This window comes from Hyalella azteca, unplaced genomic scaffold, assembly GCF_000764305.2.
Source record: "Hyalella azteca isolate HAZT.00-mixed unplaced genomic scaffold, Hazt_2.0.2 contig8153, whole genome shotgun sequence".
Lineage (NCBI taxonomy): Eukaryota > Metazoa > Arthropoda > Malacostraca > Amphipoda > Hyalellidae > Hyalella > Hyalella azteca.
Window position 1 is genome coordinate 1 of NW_025938254.1, and position 27,034 is coordinate 27,034.

The following is a 27,034-nucleotide window of genomic DNA, read 5'->3' on the forward strand; positions in this document are numbered from 1 at the left end:
TTATAAGTTCTAGAAGTTATGAGATAGGTTGTTTAAAAAATAATTTTCACCTTTTTGACTGCGATGGCTTTAAATGAATTTTAGGCATTTTGTTAAATGACAGTAAGAATTTACACCAAGTCTTCTTTTATAGCTCAAGGGATCAGCGAACATCGACAGGAAAGGCCGAGTCTCATCGAGAGGTCGAGTGGTGGAGTAACATGAAGGCGATTGCACTTGATTCGTAGACCTCAAACCTAAGCCTGGACGATCTTCGTGGGGAATCATAGCTTTCTACTAGCGAAGAACCCGCGTTGCTACAGATTATCACTTGACATATCAAGAGATAATCTCTTAACTGCTTGTACACATTTGTCATGCTTTCCAGCTGTATTGTTCACCGGCCTCACGAATACTCGATAGAAAAGACTTTCAGAGCCGCTGCTACCAAGGTAACGACAGTCAATGGGTTTATTGTTCTCCATTTAATTTATGGAAAGTTTTAGTAAAGTACTGCCAATCAAGAAAAACAAACGCTATAATAAGAGAGATATTTTGAATTTAACAATAAAAGAACTCCCAACGTTTGATTAACCTTTGTCCGCGACAAAGATTTAATCGGAACATTTGACAAGCCATATTACAGAGAAAAATGCGGAAATAAATATTTATCGAATTTTTTAATGCAGTACAAAATGGAGTGCTAACAAAACGAGTAATAATCGAATAAACAAATACGACCAAATTCGTTCAAGTGACCGGAAATTGAATCGAAAAAAGTAATTTTACACAAATTTGGAGAATAATGAGATAAACACGCTGCACACATTTTATTTCAACAGTTAAGTTAATCCAAGTTACGATGTATCTGTTATTCACTGTAATCATTTTCTCGCCTGCTCTGGAACTGACACCGAAGAGTGATCGGCTTTAGGGTTTTGCATTGAAAAGTCTTAAAGCAAAGAGAAACAAGCAACATTAAACTGTGTTCATTGCATTATATTTTGCGTTTGCTTACATTCAAACTCTTCACGTTTGTAAGAAAAACATTTGATAAAAGGAATTGGCAGATTATCAGAATTTTAAGATGAAATTCAAAATTAAAAAGCATCACAAAAATATATATATGGGAACAAGCAATATAATTCATGTGTTGGCATCAATGAATTTCGTCTATCTTTGGGCGTTCCGGCATTAGTTGCAAATAATTGAACAATGGTACAGTTAGGCAGAAGTTTTTTCATTCATGCAAGTTTATGCAACAAATTTGCATAAATAAATGTGTAATCGGACAGCTCTCATGATGCGCAACTTTTAAGCAAGTGGACAAGAACTTAGAATAAAAAAATAGTACAAGCTATACACGCATCAATGCCTACATAAAAGCGTACAACAAACTAAATTTGGCACAAACTAAACTAAGTTTACTCTAAACTTAGTTATACACAATTTCCAAAATTAATTAATCAGATATCATCTGAGAGCTTTATCCGAAATTTCAAAATGAACTACGAACGACAATTATGGAATAAGTTCACAATATTTATTGATAAAAATCTGGTCACATGTTAGTGCATTATAAACCGCCACTCTATGAAAAAATATTAGCCAAGCTTCTTAAAATACGCAAACTTTTCAAGCTGAATATAATGTATATGTTCTGAACGTCTAGATTGAATAGAACCGTAAAGAGAAAATCAGTCTAATAAATCACATTAATTACAACAAAAATGACTAGGGAGAGAACAGATATTTTAAATAGCATCAAATATACACACGAACCACATTTAAATAATTGGCCATTGAAAACTTATTTATTTTTTTAATTATTTTATAATTCTATCTTAACAAATAAATGGTCAAAGTTGTAGAGCGCAATTCGGTTCAATATTTCCAATTCCTAAAATAACTAGGAAATCCTGGATTATTTCTAAACATTTAAAATAAATCGAATCAAATTTTTAAGAGGTATCTAGAGCTGGTCTTTGGTGAGCGTTATGGCTAGAGAAATGCAGAGGTTGAAGCTAGAAACAGTTAAAAAAATTTCCAATTTATCATAACTTCGTATAGCGAGGGTATAGTTTTTCATTGATATGATTAAATTTCAGTAATGATCAGCACAGGATGAAGAGTATAATACAATCCTCAGCTAGCACTGACAAAATCCATTTATATACAAATTATAATTCCCACAATTCAACAATGAAACCTCAATGAGGTAACCGAGAATACTGAATACATCAAATTTCACTGAATAAATCAACTGAGATCATTCTCTCGATCCCCAAAAAAATTTCGTTGGAGAGATAAACGTATGGGAACAATAAACAATTTACCATCGACCACGAATATAAGCATAAAACTAATTCTTAATTTGTTAAGAAAAAACACCGAGATCTACGTCCAACTTCAGCACTATAGGCACCACAGGTCACATGTACAGGTAACTCAACTATTCACAAATCAAACTCATACGCAAGCTAATTTTCGGGATTAAAAAATGGCTCCAATCCCATCAACGCTATGTCATTTGAAAGTTACTATTTGTACAAAATCGACTAAATATTTTCGGCAGGTAAACGCTTTGCGGTGACAAGAAACGTTTCTTCTAAACTGTACAGCTCTTTTAAAGGCTTATCCTTACACTGAATGTATTAAAAAAATCAATTAAGCAGAAAGGAGAAGTTCGAGAATAAAGTTTTGTTTACGAAGATATAAAAAGACTAAATTAAGACCAAATAATCGATCAAAAATCAAGTGATTTTGTATTTAAAACGATAAATTATTCTCAGGAGTATTATGAAGTTTTGCAGAAGAAAATATTGACCTTCGTATCAAAAAAAAATTATGTATCTGCGGTTGTGGCTTTGAGTTGAAGTGCTTACGCTCCGTGTTTCCGCTTTAGTTTTCGTCTCCGATGGCGAGTTCCATAAGCTCTGTTAATCGATCCTGGAATATCAATCTCGGAACGTGTACCAGAATTGTGAGACAGATTTCGTAACCGTAAATTTCCATTACGAGCACTTCTATGTGACGCTGCATTCTCTCCGAATAATTGCGCAAATTTTGCTTCAAGTCGATCAATGTTCGATGAAGTAAGCGATTGATTAGCGGAAATCACATCGAAGTTGAGCTTTAAACTCTGCATCTCGTCTCTTAGATTCCTCAAGTCTGACGCTAAGTTAGCCTCTGAGTCAGCACTCGCTCTTACGCGCTTCAAAGTTTCTTGATGTTCCACAAGAGCTCGGCTGACATTGAACTCGAGGTCCGCCATTTCGCGAGTCAGTTGGATTTGGGAAGCTTCGTGCTGGGACTGAAGGTTGTCGACGGCTTCAAGGAGCTCGACTGAAGACCGTTGCAGCTTCGAGAGACCGGAGAGAGAATACAGTAACCGCGCTGGGGCCGGCCTCGAATCATTGTTAGATTTCTGAAATAAATAAAAAAGTTCAATATTTTCAAAGTGCGATGACACATTTTTTAATGCTTTTTCGATTAATCTGATGTTCCACAAACACTGAGAACTCAAGCTATCGTATTTCTTATGAATTATGTTTGAATTATGTTTTGAATTATGAATTGAATTATGAATTGAATTATGTTTACTCCTAGATAAGTTTGACCTAAAAATCGGTTCATTATAAAGCGTACAAAAATGTACGATTTCATTGTATGACATGTTTTTTATCGAGGTTTTAAATATTTAACAAGTTTTTTTAATAGCGGAAATTACGTTTTAGCAACAAACACTAACAATTAAACGATTCTTCGAACAAAATTTCCAGTAGTCTCCTTTAAAACATTATACTTTATTCCAAACGTATTATGCAAAACATAGTTCGCTTGCATAACACAACTATAAATTATTCCAGCAAACCGATGAATTTAAATGTGTGCATTTATTTAAAAAGATTTGGCTCGCAGATTGCACAACATTTATGGTGATTCTTACCGAAGCATAAAATGCGGGACTTAGTGCGCCATCGGGAAGAGCTGACAGAGCTTCATTAAAATCCTCCCTTAGAGATGTAACCTGTAAAAATAAATCAGTTATGAAGTACGATGGAAGAAACCACGAGCGCAAATGATAAAAATCATCAGCAGTCTGGTGATAATAAAAATGATTTGAATAAGTGCTAGAAATCGCTGACTTGCGGAGAGCGATTTCAAATGATAAAAAATCATCAGCCGTCTGCATGGTGCTTAATATAAATGATTAGAATAAGTTCTAGCAATCGTTGAATTGTAGAGAGCGATTTCTCAGGTCAAATTGATTTGTGCCTTATTTAACTCTTATTTTCGGATTTGATGACATATTTCAATCAAAAAACGCACCGAATGTTCAACAATCATAACCGCCATTTTTATCGGGAGTGTAAGTGATGGATGATTATCGGCGTGCGAAGTAAATTAAAAAGATCATAAATTATTGAAGCACATCTTGCAGGTGAGAGAATAATTACAAAGCAACAATTTTTTACTGCTTATGTAGGAAGACTCAGAATATGAAACAGAAAAAAACTTTCTCTCTCTCTCAGGAACAGATTGGAAGCGAGCTGCATAATAGTTAAAAACCAGTTTGATAATAAATGACTGAAATAAATACGTATATATATAGTTAGTATCAGAAGGCAGAATAAGCTTGTTTCAACACGGGTGGTTAATGGCCAGAGAATTCGTCAATTTAAATTTTCAGGGTCGAACAATATTCTTCAGATGACATTAATTTTTTGCCCTTATATATAGACATATAAGGGCATGTGTGGTTGTGCGCTAGCTTCACATGCTTGTGAAGTAACAAGGGTGCCTCCCTCCGTCTCTAAGCAAGGATTAAAAATAGGTTTGTTTTTATCCGTATATCAGAGTTCTTAGCTCTAACTTAATTATAAGGCTTCCGGCTCAGTTACTGAGCAGTACGCGGTCTGCAGCTGTTCAAGAGTACTTAAAGAATATACGACAAAAACATGACATCAGGAGACTGAGGATGCACAGCGTCAGCAGGTCAGCTAGCTTACATCCTGCAACCGTTCTGGGATAGCCGTGGCACTTACACACAACGAGGAATTATTTATTTTAGTATTTTACCCTTGAAAAAATTACATTCACCTGTGACATTTGGGCCCAAGGAATGCATGACACATGACATGTGCAAACGCCAAACACAAATATCAGTGACAGGAAACAGCGGTATGAAAATAGCGTATAATGAATTATTTTCGAAATTTTCGAAAAATCAGCCCAGAAGAAAGCAAGGGTATCATTCTAAACAGCGAATCTGTCTTTTTCAAGGTATACCAATATTCCTGACTTTGAAACCAATGCACCGCAAATCATCACGTTACGCAACAAAAATTCATCCACCTAAATTCAGAATTCAGCATGGATGCGAGTGCAAGCTACACCCATTTACGCACCGCAGTACGCCAGTTTACGCACCGCAGTACGCCAGTTTACGCAACGCAGTATAAACTTGTTTCTCGATTGGCTTCGCTTTAGAATTTACTAGGAACTAAAGCAAAACCAAACAGTTAACTTTGTTGTTGTTTGCGAACAGAATTTTGTTTGCTATTTGTCTGCTGAAGAAACAGCTACCTTACGACCATTGTAAAGTAAATTTTTTTTTAATCTGAAGTATTCTTAAGGTGAAAAATTAGCATCACGGCAGCCAACCGCTTTAATTCCATGATAATTGCTCGTCTCTTAGCGTTGTTAATGTTATTTGATATTATTTTATAATAATTAATGTTGTGGTTCCCAACCGGTATTACGCGTACCACAAAGGGTACTCCTAGGTAGTAGGTGCGTGGACACTTTCGAGACACGAATGATTTTTGGGGATACATGGTATTTTTACTTCATGCATAAATTTATTACCGCCCAACATGCAACGATCTGGAAATATTATCCCACGTCAACCACTCAGTGCCTGACAGCCTTCCAGTAAATTCAAATAGAACACCTGCTTAATACTCTTTAATTATTAATTAACCATATTTTGTATGATAAAATGCGAGCAATTAAACACGTTCCCTACTAACGTAAAATATAATGCTATTAATATATCTTAATGATAATATGTAATATTAGTGGTACTGCGGTAAGTGAACGGGATCGCCAGAAAGTACTTGAGCACCAATGGCATTACCTTTTAATTTTTTCGAAAAATATCAAAATCAACCATTCAAAAAACGTATCAAGAGACCCAATGCAAAACTTTTAGTGCATTTTATCCAAAAATCTAAAATGTAAAAATTCATTTATGAAAAATTAGCACTAACGTGTCGTCCAAGCTTATTTGTAAGTATATTAAAATTCAAAAAATAAATGCTCAAGTTTTTTAAGAAAATAAACCAAAAAATAGAGAAAGACAAAAGCAAAAGAAAAGCATCAACCTCAAAATCGAAATCACAACGAAAATCAAAACAAGATCAACATATTAGTATTTCAAACAAGTTCAGTCAATCAAGAATGTCACTTAGAACATTAACACAATAAATGTTTCAAATCAAATAGAAACATTTCTGAACATTGTAATCGGATGCGGCAGACGAGCACCTGGAGTGATGAGGCAGAACGGAGATCAAAACTCCTGCACTAAGAAGGAGGAAAAAATCTGAGCTGTAGCAGCGACAAGCCACTAGTCTTTGTTGGAGCAAAAGCTTTTTTATATAATAGAATAATACACAATAGCAATAAATTTATTTGAAAGAAAAATTCTACTATAAAGGATTGCCAAGAAATTTGACTATAAAAAGTCCTGAAGATATTAAAGTTTGGCAACATGCAAAATACTCTAAAAATTTTCCTCATTTCATAGAAAGTATGATTCATAAATAATACATTATCCAAAGCAAGGTAAAGGCTAAGTCTTCAAAATATTTCTAAGCCACGCGCTCATCATCGAACTATAGCCCTAAAAACACTCGAGTCAACAGAAGCATGGAAGAAGATAAGTGGTCAGTAGCCACTGTCCGGCGCCCGCCATCTGCCGCAGACCGTATGTTAAAAATGCCCGCAGCCTCCGCCGCCCGTGCCGCAGCAGCTGCGCGGCGAGCCCGCACTAGATGCTATTACCAGCACTGCAACTCATGTAAGTGGAGTTGGTGTTAGGGCCAGAGCGTGCCGGGTTTCAAACGCATCTTTGGCATCTATAGTCTTGCATCTGGCGTGGCTGATATGAGCAATTTTTATAGCCAAATCCGATAAGATTCCGTTCAATTTATCAACTCTTCGTTTATTACGCACCGCTGTAGACATGCTACTACTACGTTTACTACTAGAAGACATGATAACCTGCTTTTTCTTCTACCCAAGGCAGCAGCAGAGTGCTAAAAAACAATCCGGTTTAAACAACCAAGTTTTCATTTATATCACTGCCAATAGATTAAGTGGAAACAGCTTCATCAACCTGCAAGAGTTTGAGACGGCTTTAACGGAGAGATTGTTTTGAGTTAACCAAATTGAAATGGTGGAACTTTCGTATACTGTATATTACTGCAGGCAGTACACTGACAACCTGACCAGTCTATATTCTTTATCGTCAGGCAATTGGTGTAACCCAGTCTAAAGCCAATAATATTTTTCGAGAGATAAATTTATCGATTAAACTTTTTTTCAAGTGAACAGCAAATGAAATTATGATTAACTGCTTATTAATCATTTTTTCTCAAATATTCGAATTTAGAAGCCTAAATTATCTAATCTAAAATGACAAAGTTTGAACACAGTTGCGGTTGCCTGTATAACAACCTCATGTCAACTTAAACTTACTGGTCACTGAAGTGTTCTACATTAGAAATTTGATTCCATATTCAGAGTATAAGAAAATGTTACCTTCTATCACTGCCTGCGAGTATATGCGTGCATTACTACAGTAAAAACTGGTCTAGACAAGCAACTGTATACTCTGCAGCTGCATTGGTGGACTGAGATCAATGTCATGACAGGCTTGATTCAGGGTGAATTATTACGGAGAATTTTAAGAGCCTACATTTGGTAATATATTGTTTCATCTAATTTAATCATCACTTTCAAAACGCAAAGAATGATTGAAATTGACTGAACCTAGGTGGGGCTTCATTTCTATGTCAACTCACTTATAAAAGCTTATCTTGAGTGCGGGAATGGGCACGAATAGAAAAGAACGTAATATACAATTACAAAATTAACCTTATATAATTAACTTCAGGAATCCCATAAAATAGCATGCTAAGGCCCCTGAAGCTTGCAAGAACATTAAGTAGAAACGAAATAGGTCTGATTTCCACGGCGGGAAGCAGGGTAATCCATTATTTAAGGTAATGAGCCAAGATCCAAGAACTCCTGCACCTCTCGGAGACGTTGACGAAGGTTTCTTCAGAGCAGGTAGCGAGGCACAGGAAGTCTCCAGCAAAATTAGGGGAAGCTAATAGTAAACCCCAATTAAAGAAAATAAAAACTCGAAGGTAAAGGCAAAACTCTGCTACAAGGAGGCAAAATTGAGGGAGATGCGACAGCGCCAAAGGAAGTTACTTCACCGAACAAGAAAAGGAGTGTTGGAAAACCGCAAATTTAATTGTGCGTCAGAAGACTTTGAGCCTACTTGTGTAAGGCAACAAAACGGTACTTGAAGCAAGTTATCGGGAATAGTTGTCAGAAAAATACTGATAAATTAAATTTTATTTACAGTTTTCTGGCCAACTACTGTGACGACGTGAACTGAATAAATAAACTGAATAATAAACATAACTCCTTAATTGATTCTAACGCATTACAGATCATTTCACTCAATTTGAGAACGATATTCTAAATTCTTCCTTGATTTCTTCATGAAACAGCAAACAATGAAATACAATTAAATTGATACAATGACTGCGGGACGGACGATAGGCGAATAATTTTTTGTCCCTTATGAATTTACACACAACTTCAAATGACTTTTCTTTCTTTTTAAAAGGTAGGTTCTTTCAAAATATGGGGCCAAAAACTCTACACTACGATTTTCTACAACCAAAATCCTTGAAATAATAAGCCTTCATTTAAAGATTTAAATTTTTCTCAGCTCACAGTTTGAGTTGCCATAAAATTCATAATGATTATGGAGCTCGGGCAGGAAGCAGTGCGGGGCGTCTCACGCGTAATCCACGACACCCGAGCTCTGGTTCAATATCAGATCAAGGGACCTTGAGTTCAGAAATTTGAAACCTTATGTTTACTGTTTTGATGGCAACATTGCAAACTTTAGATCTTTGGTTATTATTGATTGACCACTTAATTTCACTCTTAATTATGCTTAACCCATACTTAATTATGTGATTTTAACCCTACTATTTAAGGGATATAAATTGAGCATTACGAAAGTAAATTATAAATGGCGTAAATTTACGAGGTTATTGAAATACCTTCATAAACTTTGCCAAAACGAAGGGTTTATAATTCAATAATACATGTACAATTATCGCGGCTTAGATAGAAATTCGGCACTCGATGACTTCGGTAACATTCCCGTATGATCAAAAATGACTGAAAAAATGCCCATGCATGATCATTTTCGACTGTTGGCCACACAATCACAAAAATAAACATGCATTTATTTCATTGCGTAGATTTTATAATCCGGGTCAAATCCCCCAGCACAAACTTATTCAGGCACTACTTATAGCACGTGATCTCCAGATTTTTAATTGCAAGAGCTAAAGCCCGACGTCTCGACTGACACTCGTAAAAGGCAAAACGTTCAGAGTTTGGTTGGAAAAACATAAGATGACTGGTGTGTAGCATAACATTAATTAAAATCTTCGAATGACGGGACGAAAACAATGAAGGACATCTTGATTCATATTTGTTATCAAGAAATGAAATGTTGAGACATAACAAACTGAATCGACGTTTAAAAATTTTATTTTGGTTTTCATTGTATTTCACGCGGAAAGATTTCCGGCGCACTGAAATCAAAGAGAACGTAAAATATATCAAATTCAACATCGTCAAAAAAAACAGAGTTTGGATTAGAATGAAAAATGCGTAACTAGCTACAATCAGCAAAAACACCCATAATTACTGTACACTCATGATCTATATATGAAAAACACACACAATAAAGCTGCGGCCAGTTGGTTGTAATTATATAATTATAATTATAAATTTGAGTTAAATTTTTAATAAATAAATTCAACCCACATCACCGCGATACGTTCAAATTTTTATTCTCAAGCAGCGTCTGGCGATACTAGAATCTCGCCGATTCCTTTGTCACCGTAGCAGAGCTTTATACCTGATGAGGTCGTTTCAACGCTGTGCGGATGCGTATATCTAACTACTACTGAAGCAGCTAATTTAAACCGCCCGCCATTACTTCAGGAAATGGTGAAATTGTGCTTCTTATGAGCGTCCTCCTACATCACGGGGGAAGATTTACGTTAGTATTTGATAAACATATATTTTTCAACCAATTATCATACGTCTTGCGCCTATGTTTGTGCAAATCAAAAGTAATCGCTGCAGTTCTGAAAATGATAGGCAGTAAACTTATCGACCAATGCCCAGGGATTATGACTGTCCATAATTTAATCAGATATCAACTTAAGAAGAAAAAGAATCATTGTTCTAGTCGTAACTAAAGTAAATGTATCCTCTTTTTAGCGCATTTGCACATTTATGGAAAAAATGTACTATTGTGCACGTCATGTCCGTCCGTCCGTCCGTGATTTCACGTTTTCGTCGACGAGAAAATGCGCTCTCTGTCATTGCAGTGAGTACTGAGTTATATTTTTAATTATTTGTCAACGATCGCATCTAAATTCATTTATATTTTTTAAACAACTCAAGTTGTGGAACAACCGAGACCTCATCGGCCATAAATATCGGTATTGTACTAATATTAAGTAAGATATCCATATTCGATTTTTTAGACAGTTTTATTCGCAATGATCACCCAATTAGCGCATATACAATGCACAATAGCTAAAATTGTGAATCCAATTTAAGGAATTTTCATACGTGCAGCAACAATCGATAGGATGACCATTCAATACAATCATTATTAACTACAAACATAAATACAATCTAAAAGGGCAGGAAAAAATCTAGATTCCTGCAGCGGACGTTAAGTTTTTCTAGATTTGTGGCGGGAGTGGCGGGGTAAACAGTCCTCCTTTTCTATGCGATATGATGACCATTCAATACAATCATTATTAACTACAAACATAAATACAATCTAAAAGGGCAGGAAAAAAATCTAGATTCCTGCAGCGGACGTTAAGTTGTTCTAGATTTGTGGCGGGAGTGGCGGGCTAAACAGTCCTCCTTTTCGGCAGGTGTTACCTACTAGCGAGCGACAGCTGCATGGAGCCTTGCCATAGCTACAAGTCTCGCAGGTGCCACAAGCACAACACAAAGCGTTTGGAGGCGAAACTACGTCTGTGATAAGCATATAATATAGGCAGATATAATATAGGCAGGATATAGGATATATATTATAATATAGGCAGATAAGCATTTTATAATAGGCAGATGCTTCGTTCCATGGCCAGCAACTGGCGGTTTTTAGGTGCGGAGAATATGCGCTCTTTTTGTCGCTAGTCATCCTTGAGAATTGCTATAGTACGACAAGCAATGATAAAATGAGAATGCATTATGGGATGATATAGTCAGCAGTAGTCTTTATTCTACAATACCAAATGACTTTTAAGCCATCACCGTGATTACAGCTTTTTTAGCCTATGAATAACTTTGTATTTTTTCACTTATTTCAGGTCGTTTAAAAAAATGTGTTACATGAATGACCTTTTTGTTTATTAAAATCATCAACAAGTATTTAGGATGCCTTCAAGCCATTCTCGCCGCTTAACTTTTGACCTCGTAACAGGAAGTCTCCCAGATGGCTTCAAAACGACACGGAATTCCTAGAATCCGCAAAACCAACTCGAGACAGGAGATGAGATTATTATCCTCCTCGAGAAAATAGTTGATCATTTGATCATGCAATCAACTGAGGAGATTAACTGTCACGTCAGTTTGCAACCCACAATGTCGATTGAAACTGAGCGGCCAACAGTTGGCTGGAGTAACTTTGCATCGATGATATTTTACATTTAAATTGAGCATGTTTAGAGGGTTCTAATTTCTACACATTTCCGAGTACGAACTAATAAAGCGCTTTCACGTGTATCCATGCAAAGGGAATTTCATAAGGATATTACTTTTACTACAAGGCTACACTAGAAATAAATACAGAAAAATAATGACGAATACTTTTTGCGTTAAGACTGTATTTTTTTCAATGTATCTGACAATCAATCGATCTTGATTCGAGTTAATTTTCAGTTGAATTAAGTTTGCTGCATGACCATGCATGGCATAGCCGCATAGAATCATACAAGCAAAACGGAAAAAACATAAAAGGGAACAAGAAAAATAGAGGACTGTCCATTCACCCACAACACATTTACATAACACGACACAAGATAACGAAGCAGAGACTACAAACAACAACAAAAATAATCAAATGTCTGAAAACACCGATAAGAAACACAATACATACACCAACTTGCGAAACATAGAAATATAAAATCACAAGCACACCAAAAGCTCAAAGGGTCATAAACATAAAAACAAGCATAACCAAGAAAAAGAAACCGAACACGCACAAACAAAAACAACCACAATCAAGATACAAGAACTAGAACAACTTCCAAAAAAAGTAAAAAAAGCAATAGATAAAACAAAAAATAAAACAAAAAAACAAAGCAAGAATAGAGATAGAAAAATACCAGACTTAATGAAGCGAGAATGACGAAGCAACTTCCCTCCTTGAAGAAGCGGCGGGATGCCATGGGGACGACAAGGCCTTAGTGAACCGCATGGCTCAGCAGATTTTTAAATCGTTCTACTTTCAGATTATTGTTTGTAGTTCTCGGCATCATAACACACTTTATAATCAATGAAACCGTTCCTCAACAAGGCGTGTGAATTATTATTTTTAGCTTATAACACAATGCTCATCTTTACTTCAGACTGTACAGATATCGTTTGAGCAGTGAAATAAGGACCCATTACATTATTACACTCGACCAATAATTGTAAAATCCGCATCCGAATCAAATCAAACAGATTTTAGCGATTTTACAACACGACACACGCAAATTGAAGGCAGAATGATGCCGTGTGAATGTAATGGCATTCTAAACGATAAATCACTCGCACGATAATAGTCAATTTTTTTCATCGTCGTGCAACTGGCTGTGAGAAAACAGCAATTTTATTTCGGTAGAAAAGTTGTCGCGAAAAAAATTTAAGAACTCGGGTCAACATGTTCTAATTATTTATTTAGTCAAATAGCATTCGAAAATTCATACCGACTCAAGCCCAAGGTTTAATATTGAAACATTTTGATTCTGCTGCTAAGAAAATCGAGATGCAAAATTCTCGTGTTTGATCTCTGAACGAGGAAATCATGGATGATACAGGAAATTTGGCGTTTCTCACCTCATTCTCGAGGGTAGCAATCCTCGCATCCGCCTTCTGAATGGCAGAAGTTGTCTCTTTGCCGTCCTGTGAGAGCGACGTGACATGAGCGTCGGTGGCAGAGGCCCGAGCAGCTGCCTGAGACAGGCCTTCTTGCAGCACGGCTAGACCTTCAGTCAAGCCCACCAAACGCGAATCGAGTTTCTGAAAACAAAATTCAAGATGCTATATAGAAATTAATTCAACAGTTGTTAGCTAAGGGATATATTCGTTTCACACGACTGCTTAATGCCAGAGGAAAACGTGAGACAGAAATGCCTTTTTAGTCAGAATGCGTTAAAAGCATTGTCTGTGTGCTGTAACCTGATAGTTAGAATATACATCTTTTCGGTAACTAAAATCACGTAGACATTTTTTGGTTTCCGTGAGGATATGGAAGCTAAAATATGTTCACATCGATAAGAATTAATGTCTTATTCCAAATTTGCGACGTGTGTTGGATTTGAGCAAGCTTGCGTACCTGTTTGTCGTGCATGATGACAGTGACATTGCACTTCTCCTCCAAATCTTGTTGGATGTTTTGAAGTCGCGTCTGACTTTCCTTGATCCAAAGAATCTCTTTACGTAGGTTATCTTCGGCTGATGGCGAGTAGGCAAGAGCAGCACTAGCGCTTGATGAGTCTGACTGCTGGAGCTGAAGTTTGGCCGAAGAGGGAAACTCGGACGCTGTAGGCTGTTTACGGTGTGGTGGATCGTTGGTTGCATGAGAGCAACACGTTAAAGCTTCAAGGTCTTTTCTGAAACATGAACGCATGAAGACATTAATTAAATGTGGTCGCATCTTGACATTGTTCAAAAACAATCGAAATAAGGTAAATAGGAATATAGAAGTGAACTCATAAAATGGTGATGAATAGAACTGTCATGTGAGTTGAGTTCGTTATCGCTTATACTTACCACTATGAAGAACATAGATAATATTGTAGCTTATATATATATGAGAGTTTGTACCTTGCCTCTTGACACACGACAAAGGTCTCTGTTGTTGATAGATTGATAACATGTATGATAAGTTTTTTTACGGAGTGCGCCAATCACCTCGATAAAAAGGCGGATCTTTCGATAAGCTTTTTCACCGACAACCAACATGCGGCTAACGTCACTCCAGCAATTGTAATAAGATGGCACTCAATAAAGCGTTGTATTTTATTGCATAAACCTTAATCAAAATAAGAGAATATGTAGAGGGTAATTTCGTGAGTACATTTTCACGGAATTTTCTATATATTAAAACATGTTAATCACAGTTTAAATACATTCTAATACATTTTTACAACATTGCAAAAATAAAGTCTACTCACAGCATTTTTTGAATACCCTATAATTATCTTGCAGAAGTTCCAATACCTATGAAGTTTGAAAATAAAATAATGCAAAAGAAATCGGTTCGTTAGCACATAATGGATATGAATAGCTGGTTTTGGTATATAAACAGCCCGAGACCTTCTGCCGAGCTTAGATTGTCATTTTCGACAGGAAGTCTAGGTTAGGTTAGGTTAGGTGTAGCCAAAACGAAACTTCGGTAATCGTTTCGATCTCGAGACCTCACGTTTACGAAGCTCGACGTAATTGAAAAACTAACTAATAATAAATTGCAGTCGTAATTTTGAACTTAAATTTAATTCAGGAATACGCAGAGATAATTTACAGGGGTATTACTTTTCTGCTGCACCTTCTGTTTGGCACTGAATTGTTCTGTGACACAGAACATTTCAATTTCAAATCAATGTTACTTAACTAAAATTCAGTTCAGAACTAAGCGACAAGACTCAAGTAAAAAGTAGATAATTGCCAAAAGAATGCAACTTTTTTAATTTGAACGGAAAATTGTACCATCCATGATACGAGGAGAGGGCTAAACACGTCTACAATAGTATTTCAAATGTACTTACTATGCTGTTGGTGCTATTCAAACGAGCTATGATTGTTCGTAATTGAAGCAAATCTCTCAAAATGCCTACCAAATCTTTCAGGACCTTCTAATTTGGGTAAAATTAGCCTCATCACGGAACTAACCCCTTATTTACAAGTTTTGGGTTATTTAGTGACTGAGGTTGGCATTCATAACTTTCAGGGAATTATGCAAATAGCTATCCAACACAATTGCTGCACGTTTCGGAGTCATTACAGCTTCTGCAGTAGCTAAAACAGAGCTCTACTTCGCCTCGGGGATCACGGAGGGTCGTGAAGGTCAGGCAGTTGGTGCAGCTAGCGTTTTCTTGAGCGTCTAGCACGCTTGCTTAGACCGGACAACCGTGATTATAGCGATGCTATTCCGCTCCAAAGAAGTACTCTAAAGCCGGCAATTGCTCTCTCACCCGCAGCTCAACTGCAGTAACCTAACACGCCTCGGGCAATCCACGTCTTTCGCGTGATGCGCGTACGCGTTTATTGCCTCGATGAGCTTAACTAATTTTAGTATGGATGATACATGATTGTGATTGATCGTTCGACTTTACATGAGCTGAGTCCATTCATTGGTTACGGTGCTGCTGGTTAGTAAAATAGAAAAAATTTGTAATTTCATCCAAGGTCGACACCATGCACATAGTTACCAAGACAAAATATCACACTCAGAGAGGAAGCAGGACGAATATTAGAGCATAATTCTAATTTCTTAACGAATTTTCAGATGATTTTCTTCATTCGCGCAGATACTAGCGCATACTACGACTCCTTTGTACAGGCCAGCAGTGACATGTTCAATTGTTCATCGAATATGAACGCAATCGTAAACATTGGTTATTACAGTAAATTAATGCAGAATTTCAAGCTCTTGTAGTAATCACGTTTCATTTTTCATTGCAACAGATTTTCGAACTTTCAAATTCAAATTATAATATTGAATTTCGTTTAGGTTCGAATCGGTCATCTAATATTTTATACCTATCAAACACTTATTGGATCGCTTGAGTGGTTCCGACGTAATTTTGAAAACTTTAAGCTGCACAAAATGGCAAAAAAATACATTATGGTGGTGATTACTTGAAGATAAACTGTATCTACAAGCACGTTCACTCACCTCAATTGTACGACATCTGCCCGCAGCATCTCAATCTGCGACTGATTATCGTCTTGATTATTTTTCACTAAATTTTGGTGTTGGCGTTGATTCGTTGAGAATTCTTGTATTTCTTCATCTAATCTAGCCTGTTCAAATGAGCCATCTTCGTGAGGAACATTTTTCCCGAATTTTTCACTCAATTGTTTCTCATTTGTGACTGGCTCAATTTGGCTGCTCTTAAAATACAATAGATTTTCTACGGTCTTTTGCAAGATTTCCAATTTTATCCTGTCTGTTTTCTGTTGTAACTGAAGTCGATCGACTTTATTTCTGAGATGCACAAATCGTTTCAAGTCGTGTGCTCTGAAGTCGTGCATATTAGCAGACACGCGGTGCTTGTCGTTCACAGATGTTACGGCGTCGATCGGTCTCTGATCTTCCTCATTTGTGCGCGATTTTTGGTCAAATGACAAGTCCATTTCATGGTACGCAACGGTAGCTTCCGACGAGACGTGAGACGTCAATAATGGCAAACAGACCAAAGCAAAAATTAAAGTATTAGCCATAGTGGTCGGACGAGTAAAATCACCAATTAAAATATTACACAAGTCTATTTATTCACAGTGCGATGTTATAATATTGGATAAGTTCAGTTCATCGTATTGAATTCCACAAACTTCTACAATCAAGTTGGAATAGATCATAAACTAAACAAGATGTATCATCGGTGAAATGATTAGTGGAGCCTATATGATACTCAGCACACATCAAGTCACGTCAGAAGAGCGCAAGAGCGGCACAACCCCACACGAACAGGCCCAAAAATGTACTGACCAACAATGAGCCCGAGCCGTGAGCGGGCAGAGCGGCTAGGCGCGTTTTAGGCAGCAAAGGAACCGCCGGAATGCGGATTGGAGGGACCGGAATATAAAGTCAGCCTCTAAAATTCGTTCGTCCAAAGTTCAGAACATCGTCGAAACTTTGAAACTGCTTGATGGCCAATCTTTTTTCCCAACTCAACACATGATCGTACAACATGTATTTCAGTACTTTATTTTAAAGCTTAGGGCATGCGGAGAACTTTCGCCTGTCAGCATGAATTCAAAGTTGCATTTTGTTATAAGCCGGGTATTTCGTTGCCAGTTTTCTTACCATTCTAAATTACTGTAGAAGTAAAGAAAGAAAATTTCAGTGGTTCGATGGTTTATTTAGCTACACCATTCTATTCATTGAGTGGCTATTGACGTACCGCTAAAACAGAAATCCTAGCGATGTAACTGAATGCTGATAATCTTCGACTGCAAACTATGAAACATTATTCAAACTCTAAATATGATTCTAGGCGTATAAATTGAATGGAAATATGAATACCATGTTAAACTATTGAGGTTACTCTCTCAATATCTTTAACACGATAATTTCATTAATTAAATTTTTGTCGGAAGTTCATTTACGGGGAAATAAATAGGATTGGTTACAAAAACATCATGACACACCAAAAAATATATAGTAAGGAAATCAAATACATCTATCATTGTAACAATACGATGAGATGGCCATTTCATCATTTACGTCGATAGTGAGTTGGAAGTTGTTGATGGGAAAATTCAAGCAAGCTAATTACCTATACCACTTCATATTATTTCTTCACGACAAAAGAAGCCATGAAGCTGAATCTAAAACCTAGCCAGGCTAGTTAAATCCCAAGGCCAAATTTTCAAGAAAATCTCATCAGACGTTTCTCCTCAACATGTATGAATTATTTTCCATAATTTTGAACCCAGCTAAAAATTTTGCGTCCATATCACAGGGATTAGTGCTTTAAATTAATCATTTAATTGAAGAGCTTGCCCATAACAAGCAATTAACAAAAAGAGTTAAATTTATATCACTGTGATGATTGAAGCGGCTACAATATTTACAAGGATTGACGTTTTAAAGCTAGACATTTTGCTAATTTGAGCCGAGATCTCAAGTCTTATGTTCAGCTGAATTTGAAGAGTCTGGTCCTTCAGCTCCTGCCCTAAGTTCTGCTCTGACATTCTTTGGTTTTTTTCTGATGCCTGTCCTTCTGAACTCGCTGCGTTCTGCTAAGTATTCTTGAGTACATCGGGCCTTGAAATCTTCATCGAAATACCTGAAAAAGTTTTCTAAATTTATTCTCAGATTGTAAATGGTATTAAAACTTGACACTAGATTCAACTAGAATTATTACCAGGTCATAACATGTAACTTGTGTAAAAGCTAGGTAAATTAAATTTGTGGTATGCTGAAATCAAATCCTAGATCTGAGTTAACATTAATTTTAAAGACTTGCAATCAAATGGCAAGTGACATATTATGGATTTAATAAAGGAAATAAATACAGCTTTGACAACTTCACAAGCCTCACTTGAATAGTTATTATTTACCAAGTATAAATTTATATATTCAGAATGTGTAGGTGCAAATTCCATGCATTTAATCTTAAGTACAAAAATATTTATATATTCTTTAGAATGTGATTCTTAAAGTAACCTAAACCCACCATCGCTCAAGGCAGCCCCATAAGGCTCTGTTTTCATCCCGACATTTAACTACCAATGCCAGGCCAGCATCTTTGCAGCACTTTGAGAATTCTGTTGAATTTACAAATCACTGTCAACCTTGGTCTGTTTTAGCTAGACTTATATAAGTTAAAAAGTATCCATACAACTCTAATTCAAGAAAATAGATATTAATACATAAAACTGAAATTCATCAATATTATCTATTTATTACTATTTATACACAAATATTTATGCTGGACTTCTAAATAAATAAGTAAATCAATAATGGCATAGCAGACTGCAGACTTTTTTGGACTTTTCTTTTACAAGTTCTATTAGTAGACCAGTGAAATATCATGAATACCAGCATTATCATATAAAAATACTGAATACAATTTTAAAATAGATCAGAGAAATGAACTGGATTTTCAAAAATCCCATTTGTCAATTATCACTATGGAGCTAGGGACCAGGCTGCCTGAGGGCAACAATCTGAATTTCTGGGCAGAATTTTTGAATAATTACAAAGTAAAAGCATTATTTTACAGGGAGTTTTTATGTATTATAGGCATAAATCAACAATTAACTTTTTTATGACAGAAATTAGGAGAGTGTCATAGGAGGTAGCATGGAATTACATGGTGGCAAACCAGAGGTTTCTTAGAATCAGTTCATTTTTAATTTCCTCATCTACTCAAGATTTAAACCAATATCTATGACTTATGTAGGCTAATGCTGGTGTCCATGATACTTTGCTAGTCTACTTATAGAACTCAAAATAGAACTTGAGGATTCTAAAAAACTTTGGGCTTTGAGACTATGCACGTAAAACACCTAGCCCACCATCAGAGCTGCAACTAGAGCTTTTCAACCATTTTTGGAACCCCAAGATTTAGGCTTAATGAATTGCCTCCTATTTAATTGTTAACCAAGGTTGATGATTGGACTGCAAGATTCCAGATGTATTAAAATTTGTCACCTTGGTACCACAAGATTTCAGAAACAAATAAGAAAATTGTAATCCTGCATAAAAGCCAGTAAAATCTACTGCAAGAACCGGCAGTTTTCGTCTTATTCATGTGACTAGCAGTCTAGCATGAAAAACATTAACCGTTGTGTCTGTGACTAGAGCCTTTCCACCATTTTTGGATCTGAGACTCCTGCTAGATGAAGTACCTCTTATCTAATTCTTAACTAAAGTGCACAATTGAACTGCAAGATTGCCAAATGAATTGAAAATTTGTCTTGTTGAAGCCACAAAATTTCAAAAACCAGTAGGAAAATTACAATCCAGTTATTTGATGATAGGTGGCTTTCCAATTTAAAATATCAGGCAGCGAGGCAGATTTTTTCTGATATTTTGCATAAAAATGATTGTTTCACAAAGAATTTTCAAAAATTATAGTTGGAAATAATATAAAAATAAAAAAACAAATGTCATGGAAAATGGAAATCAGATAAATAGGTGGCTTTTGCCTAATTATTTAGAATGGGAACCAAGGCTTGAAGGACATACTCCAATGAGTTATTCACTATTTAGTAGAGCAAGGTCAACTGTCAAATTTGACACATTTTTCGATGATCTCACCAGGTGGCATGCATTGTCTCTCTTTGGATCTCAATATTTTCCCACTAGATGGCCAAGACCTAGTGCTTTGCGTTTGCAGTATTTCGACACGCAAATGTATGACGTCACCATTTCAACCATCAGGCATCAATGAACGCCTGGAACTAAAACAAAGCTTAATATAAAGGAAAAACTAGAGAAGTGACGAAATTACCTACGATGTCGGAATATACCGCGTTTACTTACCCTAGCTATCATAGTCAATTAGTCATACATATCAATAATAACATGTTGCAAGTTGCTGGCTAATTGAGATAAAATCACCCCTTTATAAGAATGATCTCACTAAGGCTGATGGGCATGGCCAAGTGAGAAAAATATATGAGCCCCAAATACATTTTTGGAGCTGCATGTTCATCAAATTTTGCATCAATTAAAAATATTTTGAGCCATTGATTCATTTTTTGAGCTTTAAATTCTAAGACAAATTGACCAGAATAGTTAAAGATACGTTATTGGAGAAATAAATCATGTTACTCCATGCACTGTGCAGTGTTGGCTGTTGCCGTGTTGGGCGCTGGGAAGTTGGGAACTGCTGCTGACGAGTCACGAATGCCGCACTACGGCACTATGCAACTCTTTTTTTATAACTCATTTCAACTTGAAATGAATTGAAATTTTCAAGACTTCGGGTATGATGAAATCACACCTCCCACTCCCTCCCAGTCTGAGCACAACTTAATTTTTCTCTGAGCCTTCTTCCTCTTGCCACCGGCATTGGCAACTCTTGTCGTCAACAGACAATCCACGCCTCATGATAGCTATTTACGATTATCACGACAGACCCAAACACGGCCTACGTTACGGAGAGTTACTTGGCATCCACTTCTCCGGAGAAATAAACTTTAACTCCGATATTTCAAAATACTTTCAGTAAGATCATTCAATGAACAAATCAATCAAATTGAATGAGAGAAAACTGTAAATCTTCTCTAAATTTTCATTTGCAGAAATATTTGGAAATTTTGTAAATTCTCTGAGAAGCATTTCGAATTCCATCAGCAGCCAGTAATTTAAGTTCTCACGTATATAGAAACATTTCTCCGAAATTATCCATAACCGTCATTGTGTGGCTCTTAATGATAAACTTGCCATGGGTGGAATTCAGTTTCAAGCAAGTGACGCGCACGAGTTGTACTTGATCGATTCGCCCTTCGCTGCCACATTCGTAGTAAATGTCCAAGGTCATTCGGATGTCGGAAACACAAACAGGCATCTACGCGATAAGGAGTAGTGTGGTCTCCTTAGTAAGAAAGATTCTTAATCCCCTATAATAACTGAAATTATGTACATAAAATTGTATAACCAAGGTGAACAGCAAAAAAAAAACTCAATTGAACTATACTTCATTTCACCGTAATTTTTCGCGCATTCAGAGTAACGAATCCTTGTGTCAATTTTTACGAAAGATAAAATATTGTAATTCTAAAAACAGAGCACTGTTTTAGCAACAGGGTTTGGTTTTGACTGAATGTAAATAAAAAGACGAATCTTTAATATCTCAACCAAAGCTTGAGCTAATTAACATTTCGTATTCGTAAAAAATAGTGTTGACTTTCGGGTTATAACACCTTCATCGCTAACTTAAACAATATAGACTAACGAAATCATTCCTTTGGGCTGCATATAATAGAACAAGGAATATAATGTTTGCTTAGCTGTACCCAAGTAGCTAGCGCCTGAATTCTCCGAGGAGCTACAAGCAGGCAACAAAAATGGTCGCTCAATCAAAAGTGATTATTTTTATTGCTAGTCATTGTGGTCAAGCCTGCTGCACAACTTGACCGTCCTTGCCGCTTGTTGTCCTGCGACTCACTTAGACGCAATGAATATGGATTTTTACTACAAAAAAACACCCCTGTACGATCTAAAACTATCCAAATTGTTCGTAAGTTTTAACGCGAAGTAAAGATAGTGACTAGATTCTGAAACGATTCATTTTGCGTCCTCAGTTAACCTCGTAACCTGAATCCTCAAATCTATGAATGAATAAATGAACCTTCAAATGAATGAAACGTAACCCTCAAATAAATTAATTATGTTCACGAACTCGCATCAGTCAACGTTAAGGGTAGCATATTCGATCGCCCTGCTGAGTTATTGTGAGATGTTACGCAAAAATAAGTCCTATAAAGCCTTATTTATCAGAATACGTCAATTATAAAATTATGGTTCAAGAGACTTAACAAACAATTAAGCAATGGTCCTCGCACGATATCGTACTATTAAGTTGTTGCAAAAAAAATTATGGTTCAAGAGACTTAGCAAACAATTGAGCAATGGTCCTCGCACGATATCATTCTGTTAAGTTGTTGCAAAATTGTAAGCAAAAATAGGCCCCATAAAGTTTTATTTATCGTTACCCGACACATAAAACCATGGTTCACGGGGCTGATCAAACAGTTAAGCAGCAGACTTAGCAGGATGAAGGCTGTGTTGGTGTACCTCTTGACAGTCGCGGCATCGGTGAGCAGAGCTTCACTGCAGACCGCCACAGTGACAGTCCCGGGACGCATTCGCAGCACCAGGCCCAGCTCTGATCCCCTGGCCGGCCTTGTGACTAGTAGCCAGGTTAGAAAAAAACCTCTGACTTTATATTATTTACGATAACACACAATATTTACGATAACATACGCGATAACATACAATACAATAACATACAATTTACGATGACATACGCGATAACTTACGATACAATAACATACAATTTACGATAACATACAATACGATACGATTATTTACGATAGCATACAATAACATTACCGCTAAAATCAATGTTCGATCTAAAAAACTTTTATCAATGTTCGATCTAAAAACACCAACCATTTAAAATCAAAAATAATATCCAGTTTCCCATTTCTAATTTATATAATAAATTTCTTATTTTTCTGCGCTTACTGGCCTTGAAAGTAACATGAAAATACCAGCTTATGTAAAAATTATTGATAATCCCTAATGAAAATAATTTGTGATGATTCGTTGCATAGCCGGGTTCAGGTGTGAAAAAATGTAACTCAGTACTCACTGCAGTGAGTGACAGAGAGCGCATTTTCTTGTCGACGAAAACTAGAGGTCACGGACGGACAGACATACAGACCGACGGACATGGCTTCCATTTCTTACATCGACCTGTCGTTTTCAGGAACCTGCATCTGTTCGTTCACTGGATGTCAAAATTAATGAAATCCTTGATGCGGTTGAGAAGGTGAGTTTTTAGATTGCAAGTCGATAATAAGATAGATATTAATACATAAAACTGAAATTCATCAATATTATCTATTTATTACTATTTATACACAAATATTTATGCTGGACTTCTAAATAAATAAGTAGGCCTAAATAAATAAGTCATTGTTATTGATTTTCTCAGGAAGTGGCCATAAGCAAAAAATTATGGGAGGTTGAATGAAAGAAACATAGTTAATAGATCATCTCAAATGATTGGTAAGTACTTGCTTGAAATCAGCCTTTGCTTAATCATTCCCATATAGGTATACAATTAAATGAAATTTATTTGGCAACATAAACACTTATATACCTACTACCAGTTATTTCCAGGGGAACCTAGGGGAACCATATTTTATTGAGAATTAGTTGCTAGAAAAAAAGGCTCCCAGTAGAAATACATGGCAGGTGATGAGTATTAACCCATTAATGCCGAGCGGTTCCATTTGGAACCAGCGGAAAGAAATGGATTTATAATAAAATTGTATGGTCAAATCAATATACTAGTGGATGCGTAGGTTTTATACACATCTTGGACGTGTTCTGACAACGTTTGGTATATTCAGCTTCCTAGCTGTCTATTTATTTATTTGATGCAACTTAGATCACACATGGGCCAAATTTCTGTCAACCGGCTTGTTGGAACTTCTCAATGCCGCATCTCAATAAATAATCTTCAATCAAATGCATGCATGTGAGTGTAATTCATAATTTCATCTCAGGGATAACCCTAATGATTTTATTTTAGGTCTGGAGACGCTTCACGCTCTCACCAATTCGAGGCCCCACCAGCTACGTGTCGAACTCACGGACTTCAGCTCAAAGGCGGCATTTGCTCGCTATGCTTCCTTCAGGTAACACCTCGACAGGGTCGTCATCATTAGAATTATTCATTTAATTCTATGATTAAATTTTAAATTATCTATGCAATCTCTCAAATTATAGATTATAAATACTTTTCGTGTCTCAGAACAACTTTTAGTATTTAGGCTTCTTAGACCAGTGGCCCAGACCCAGTATTTAGACTTTTTAGACCACAGTGGCCCAGTGTTTAAAGTTCAGAGTACCAAGATTGGCGCAGAGAGGCGCGGGTTCGATCCCAGCTCTATGCGCCAGTTTCTGGTCAGAATCAGCGAGGAGGCCGGGCGGTTAAGCACAGCAGAATTTGGAGCAGTGAGTTGTGAGTTCGAGACCGCAACAAGCTGTGAATGTTCTGCCATGTTAAGAATCGAACGCTGAATCGAAGAATTAGGCCTACGGCCTAATGAACCCTGAAACCGCTATGGTATGCTATTAATTTTCTACTCAATGAATCACCAGGGTTGGAAGTGCAAGTGAGAGCTACAAGCTCTCAATTGGAGGCTATGAGCCCAGCAGCACAGCTGGAGACGCTCTCTCTGACCACAACAACGCTTTCTTCTCCACCATTGACTCTGACAAGGATACCGAAAAACGTTAGTCTTATTCGCGTTCAATTTATTAGGAATTTGCATTTATCAGGTCTTTAAAAGTTATCAACCATCACTAAGATAATGAACTCTGGTTGCCGGGTGATTAGGATCACCGAGATTAATGGTAAACCTTTTACAAATGTCATTATTATCATAATTTCTAAAAATGAAATGGTCATATTGATCAAATAGTGACACATTTTCTGCAGTAACACTGATACTCATTTTTTGGGTCAAACTGCTTCACGATGACCCATCCAGGAAAAAATTTGACCATGTCTCATAATTTTTGTAAAATTGGTTTTCAAAACTTGTTGTAGCAGAAGAACCTCCCAGCCCGATCTCTGCCAAGGATTTCTCGGATTTCTCTGATCGTTATTGGAACAAAACATCACTTATTTCTCTGCTTGTTGCATTGTTTTCTTGTTGCAGAAAACAACTGTGCGTCTCAGCTCGGTGGTGGGGGAGGCTGGTGGTACAAGCAGTGCTACCACGCACTAGGTACAGGCGCCTACAGACTACCAAGAAACCGAGTGGTACCTCAGGCATACGGCGGCGTCACCTGGCATCCTTTCAGCAATGTTAAAGACTCCCTGAAAATCTTTAAAATGCTCATCAAGCCATCTAACATTGCATAGAAAGAATCTAAAGGCAAAGAAAACGGTACAAGAATTCATCATTTATTCATAAAAAATCCTTTAAGGTAAACGTCATTGATAAGAAGCGTCTGAGTCAAAAAATCGAATAGTTTGGCCCTTTGGTGCTCATTTTGTAGCTGCAGAGAAGGCACGTCTAACGCAACAAACCGCACGTATGTGCGTGCTCTAGTTTTTGCGTAAAACAGTTACAAAATTATAAATAAATGAACATTTTTACCAATATTTACAAGGGTTTATTTGGGAAAAAATTTATTCATAAATTATTATTTGCGTGAATTAAGCTGATTTTGACCTTTTTTGTAGCTGCATAAATGGCGCGCCTAATGCAGCAAACCGTATGTATGTTTGTACTTCAGTTTTTGCGTGAGGTAGTTCCAAATTTATATGAAATGAACATTTTTCAACAAATTGTACATCGACTACTTTGAAAATTGGAATTTATAGAACATTATTTGCGTTAATTGCGGTGTGTTGGTGGACTCATTTTGGAGCTGCAAAAGAGAAGCATTCTACAAAGTAAATAATATGGATTTTCATGCAATATTTTTTTTCCGTAAGGCCTTTTTGAACTTCTATAAAATGGCCATTTTGTATCTATAAATATTTTAGAAAAATCACACATATAGCTTATTGGTCGGGTAAAATAGACAAAAATTGTAAAGGCGAGTGATGGTATCCTCAATATGAGTGATTGTCGATGGGAAAGTTGGGGCTACAGTATCAAGAAATTTGTTAATAATAATAATAATAATAGCGGTTTCAGCGTTTATTAGGCCGTAGGCCTGTCGCCGATTCTTAACATCGCAGAACATTCACAGTATTTTGAGGTTTCGAACTCGCAACGCACTGCTACAATTCTGCTGTGCTTAACCGCCCGGCCTCCTTGCCGATTCTGACCAGAAACTGGCGCACAGAGCTGGGATCGAACCCGCGCCTCTCTGAGCCAATCTTGGTACTCTGAACTTTAACCACTGGGCCACCCTGCCATTAGCATTTTATTCTTCTTTCTATCAATTGTACTGAATTGGTTCCCATGAACAATTAAAATTTTCCAAATACTC

At 36.7% G+C, this 27,034-nt stretch overlaps 2 protein-coding genes across 2 annotated transcripts; one reads left to right on the plus strand and one right to left on the minus strand.

The window, feature by feature from the left end:
- Window positions 1-794: 794 nt before the first annotated feature.
- Window positions 795-18,449, minus strand: LOC108676007. The gene is made up of 5 exons (XM_018164053.2): window positions 16,502-18,449; window positions 13,940-14,216; window positions 13,441-13,623; window positions 3,929-4,009; window positions 795-3,406 (listed from the first exon to the last, which is right to left on the minus strand). Exons 1-5 carry the CDS (start codon window positions 17,047-17,049, stop codon window positions 2,861-2,863), a joined length of 1,635 nt encoding a protein of 544 aa, XP_018019542.1. The 5' UTR covers window positions 17,050-18,449; the 3' UTR covers window positions 795-2,860.
- Window positions 18,450-19,649: 1,200 nt separating this feature from the next.
- On the plus strand, window positions 19,650-26,119 carry LOC108676005 (ficolin-1). The gene is made up of 4 exons (XM_047881510.1): window positions 19,650-19,729; window positions 24,586-24,717; window positions 25,184-25,317; window positions 25,747-26,119. The coding sequence occupies exons 1-4, from the start codon at window positions 19,650-19,652 to the stop codon at window positions 25,950-25,952; spliced, it is 552 nt and encodes a 183-aa protein (XP_047737466.1). The 3' UTR covers window positions 25,953-26,119.
- Window positions 26,120-27,034: the final 915 nt, after the last annotated feature.